The sequence below is a fragment of the Trachymyrmex cornetzi genome, unplaced genomic scaffold (assembly GCF_001594075.2).
Source record: "Trachymyrmex cornetzi isolate Tcor2-1 unplaced genomic scaffold, Tcor1.1 scaffold590, whole genome shotgun sequence".
NCBI lineage: Eukaryota > Metazoa > Arthropoda > Insecta > Hymenoptera > Formicidae > Trachymyrmex > Trachymyrmex cornetzi.
In genome coordinates, this window is record NW_017299904.1 from 46485 (window position 1) to 51268 (window position 4784).

Genomic DNA, 4784 nt, shown 5'->3' on the forward strand with positions numbered 1-4784 from the left:
CCTGAAGCAGGGGGGAGGGGGGGTGAAAGTCGAAGGTGAGAGTCGTGCGCCCCTAAAGCAAGGGGGAGGGAGGGCGGAAAGTGATATTCCCTTAATCAGTTCACCCCATATCTCTCTTACTGCCCAGAGTTATCTGACTTTTCACGTAAAGCAGCGAAATAATTACTAACTTTAACTGTTAATAACTTTTTAACGAATAACGAGCGACAGCTAAAACTTATTGGGTTTTTCAGGGTCATGACCTTGACAACATATGTCAAAGTCGCGGTTGTCGGCGCGGCATCCCCTACAATGCACGACTATCAAACATATTTTAAAACAGGGAATTTTCGTGTTATATAGTTGAACTTTTTTTGTTCATAACTTTTTAACGGACAGCAACCGCCACCTAAAACTTGCTGGAGGTCACTCAGGGTCACGACTTTGATAACATATGTCAAGGTCAAGGTAATCGGAGGTGGCTCCCCTTTTCTTAATATTTACTCAAAAGTTTTCATAACAGCTTGAGCAGTTGAGTAAATTTCTATAAAGCCCATCTTACATAATATTTTGAAATAATAATAATCTATTTCATTTTTCAACGTCAAAATAAAAATAAAAATAAAAATTTGTTCTATTTATAATCGCCATATATGTTGATTCTCTCACCTTAAGAAAACTTCATATGCTTGATAAGAATTACGCGAATTTAGCTAATCAAATAGAATATCTATGAAACAAATATAAATCAAATCGTTGCTTCACAGCCCTAAAATTCTGGTAATTTCAAATTGTTCATACAAAACTAAGTATCAACTAAAAAACTAAAGTATCAACAACACTGACTCAAAGTTTTGGCAGTCAAGTTAATTTTGATTCTTTTAAAATATTTAATGATTTAACTGTTATTTATTTCTTTTCCGTAAGCTTTCAATTCTTGAAAGAACGCTAAAAAAACAATATATTTTTTCACTCAATTTTGTTATTATCATTATAAAAAAGTATCCAATCACCAAATACATTTTGAATTAATTTGAGCATTTGATAACTATCGAATAAACATATTTTTGAGTTATAGAATAAAGAAAAGAGAAGACCCTATAAAATTAAATGCCAAATTTAGTATTCAATATTTGTACCATAGACGCGTGCTCATTAGTATCATCCAAAGTTAAAGATACAATTATAACTCCAGTTTCATGTCATTTAATTAGACTAGTTTTTATAAACTTAATGTTTTAGAGTCAATTCCATCTAATTAATTCCATTTAATTAAAAAATAATCAATGAACAATTTCTATTACCAAAAACTAGAACCATTAAAGTATTGTAGGTTTCTCGCAAAGTATCATTCGTTTTAAATTCAGCTCCAAAATTTACAATCTACGTACAATCTACTTTACCATCTCTACTCCTCTGGATTTATTTTTAATTGACATTTCATTCATAATAAATGAGAGTAATTTCTCTATTCTCTCCATTGTTGTTTTTTTAACATTATAAAACTTTTCAAAACGAATTCCAACTCTCTATGAAATTGTATCACGATCTTAATGCATTTGCTGTAGACAAAGCCTGTTTTTTACCTTTTCACACACAATTATATGCACGAGATAAACAAAAATTCAGTTAACACAAAATTTGTGGGCATTGCTCAACGACTTACCATTTTTTAAGACACTACAAATTCTTTTACACCCTCAAATTGAATTAAGGCAGCTCAAATAATTTTCTGATGCACTGGCTTTATCATGCGCTGACGTCGTAATTTCATTATTATATCTTTTAAGTTCATTAAACGTATTCGAAGATGTTGAAGCTGTCGTCTCTGAAGTTTAATAATATGGTCCTTATTCTTTAATATTTTTTGACTTTTTATAAGTTTTCTACGCAGTGTTGCTGGAGAAGCATCATAATGATGATCATGGATTATTGAGCTTATAATTCCAGTGTTATCGAACATTGATAACTTGCCTGCATTTTCTTCTGTAAAAAATTGAAATATATATATAATATTGAAACAAATTATTTCATATTAATTACATAAATTTTAAAAGTTTTTTTTAATTACTTTGAATCAAAGTTTTTCTTACAAATGTTTGGATGCCGAAAATGATACCCACAGCGTAATTTATTATAGATAAAAAATACATTTCATAGGGAATAAACAATACATTCATGACTTTCATTCAAATTGCAAGTTTACTTTTTTTTTACAAGAAAATGTCAAATATTATTTTAAAAAACCATTTTTTAAACATTAAATCTTACTTTGAAACTTGACATGTTGGAATTTTTTTGGCTTGCAATATCACAATTTAGCACTCAAAATTCTATAGGAAACACTTAATCCTGTTCAAAGTAATTTTTTGTTGTAAACTATAGTTATCTTATTGTGTATTATTATGTACTATTAGTTTCATTGTTTATAATAAATGATTCTTCAGAAATAAACATATTCTCATTCATAGAAGTATCATTGAAACTTATAAGGAAACACAACCAAGTGAATCTCTCTGATTTAAATGAGCTTTTAGTATGTTGTTCTATGGACAAAAATAAGAGACACGTATTTTTTTATACGTGCCGAATTGCACGTTAAAGGGGTTAAATCCTCCCTTGAAAAAAATTGGTTTTTTTCTTCTAGATTGAATATCGTCGAAACTGCTAGAAAAAAATTTTTAGAATAAAAATTGAATGGCTTCAAGAGTACTTTAAAAATATAATAAAAAATATGTTTTAAACTATTTATTTATAATAAAAATTATTTATTTATAAAGAAAAACATTTTTTATTCTAAAGTAGGGGAGACTGAGGTTGAAAGTAACATGGGTAAGTTGTAAAACTTATATAAAAAAACGTTATATATAAACAAAATATGCAAGTGTAAGGAAGGCAGAAGTTTGTAATAAATATATTATAAACTTCTATTTCTTTCTTACACTTTTATATTTTGTTTATAACGTTTTTTAAGTAGGTGTTACAACTTACCCGTGTTACTTTTGACCCCAGTTTCCCCTACTCTTAATGCCATTCAATTTTCATTGTGCACATTTTTTCTCTCTTTTCCAGTTTCGACGATATTCAATCTGAAAGAAAAAAACCAATTTTTTCAAGGAGGATTTTACTCCCTTAACATACTGCGACTCAGCATGTATAAAAAAAATGTGTCTCCTATTTTTGTCCATAGAACAATATACTAAAAGCTCTTTTAAATCAGAGATATTGACACACTTGGTTGTGTTCCCTTGTTAAATCTAAAAAAAAAAAATAAATAAATTAGTGAATTCTTTAACTTCTAATAAAACCAAAAATGAAAGTTACCTCCTGAGTGTTGTTTTCTTAATTCATTGCAAGAAGCCTGTTGTAGAGGATCAAACTCATCATTACCATTAAAATGAATCTTCTGATTAAATTCTGTTTCATAAGGAGGAATTATTTCTGTTGATAGTAACGGTTATAAAGAATGTAACTTTATTAAGTTTTTATTTTAATAACTGAAGAGAAATTCATAGAGAATGTAAAAATAAGCTTTTACCTGACTTTATATTGTTGAAATATTCAACCTTAAATATTGTTGGAACACTTCCCTCTTTTAGTTTTAAATATTTTCCTATCTTGCGAAAACAAGTTTCTTCAAAATGTTCCGAGCATAAAAGACTGCTATTGTTTGGAGTCCAATTCTTGATTCTAATATTATCAAGCCACTTCTTTAAAAGATCTGATTTGTCCACTGGAAACCTTGGTTTACAATGCATTGAAATATTAGTAAACATATATTAAGTTATATTTATAATTATAAACTTTTATTAAATCTTACTTGAAAAAAGAATATCCTGATTTATATATACGCTTTCGTTTACAATATATACAATAGGAATGAGGAGGACTATCAAACCGCGTTGGAATGCTGTTAGGTTTTAATCGTACTTTAAATGCTGAACGGTCAAAGCAATCTTCTGTAAAATGATTAGAGCATAAAATGGCAGAGTTAGTTGGTGTCCAATTTTTTGTAGGAAAATTATTTATCCACTGTTTTAAAAGACGTTGATCTTTAAGAGGAAACCTACAATAAGAGTATACGAAGTAATTATTTCACTTGATTATGTATTTCAAATAAGCAAAGATAACCTTCACATTATAAGTATAATATAAATAAAGCAATGCAATACTCTTACTTGTGAAATGTTACTCTAGATTCATGGGTTCTTATGATATTACAAAAGCAACATCGTCTCATTTTCACAAAATTTAAAAGGCAAATTTTTTACATTGACAATTAAATATTTCTCCTTTAAACTCTCTTTTAAAGTTCTAAATACGCTAACCAAGATACTAGAGGTTAGGTAACAATTTCCATAAAAAGAGAGACAATCATGATGGAAGAAATCCTTATGTGCTATTGCGCATTTTTAAGTCAGAAGAGCGATAGTCGGATGCCACCATTTTGCCGCGGTTATTTGAAGTTGCCGTTATGTCATTTATGATTATACGTATTTTTTGTTCTTAATTCTGTGTGTATAATTACAATAATATAATCAACTTAACTTTTTCTTATGCAATAATAAAAATTGAATATAAAACATATATTAAGTTGGGGTAATCCCGATTGACCACGGCTCAATTGGACACCACCAATCACAGCGACCGGTGCCTAGGAGCTTTGTAGTCTCAACCAATTGGACACGGCTCAATTGGACACAAGCCACTCACAGTTCACAGCGCTTGAGACTACAAAGCTCCTAAGCACCGGTCGATGTGATTGGTGGTGTCCAATCGAGCCGTGATCAATCGGTATCACCCCG

The 4784-nt window shown here is 29.7% G+C and overlaps 1 protein-coding gene across 3 annotated transcripts; it reads right to left on the minus strand.

The window, feature by feature from the left end:
* Positions 1-1349: 1349 nt before the first annotated feature.
* LOC108766463 (THAP domain-containing protein 1) lies at positions 1350-4288 on the minus strand. Of its 3 annotated transcripts, none has more exons than XM_018515768.1 (5): positions 4158-4288; positions 3800-4045; positions 3518-3720; positions 3304-3396; positions 1350-1965 (listed from the first exon to the last, which is right to left on the minus strand). In XM_018515768.1, the coding sequence occupies exons 1-5, from the start codon at positions 4217-4219 to the stop codon at positions 1700-1702; spliced, it is 870 nt and encodes a 289-aa protein (XP_018371270.1). In that variant the 5' UTR covers positions 4220-4288; the 3' UTR covers positions 1350-1699. The 3 variants fall into 3 exon arrangements, with proteins under 3 accessions (XP_018371270.1, XP_018371269.1, XP_018371268.1); XM_018515767.1 differs by having other exon boundaries at positions 1350-1962; positions 3304-3420; XM_018515766.1 differs by having other exon boundaries at positions 3304-3420.
* Between the last annotated feature and the right edge of the window lie 496 nt (positions 4289-4784).

Coding starts and splice junctions, on each gene's coding strand:
- LOC108766463 (XM_018515766.1), bottom strand. CDS start 4,219: ATGAGACGATGTTGCTTTTGTAATATCATAAGAACCCATGAATCTAGA. Junction 3,721..3,799: donor TCAGGATATTCTTTTTTCAA/GTAAGATTTAAT, acceptor TTGTAAACCAAG/GTTTCCAGTGGACAAATCAG. Junction 1,966..3,303: donor AAGAAAACAACACTCAGGAG/GTAACTTTCATT, acceptor AATTTTTTACAG/AAGAAAATGCAGGCAAGTTA.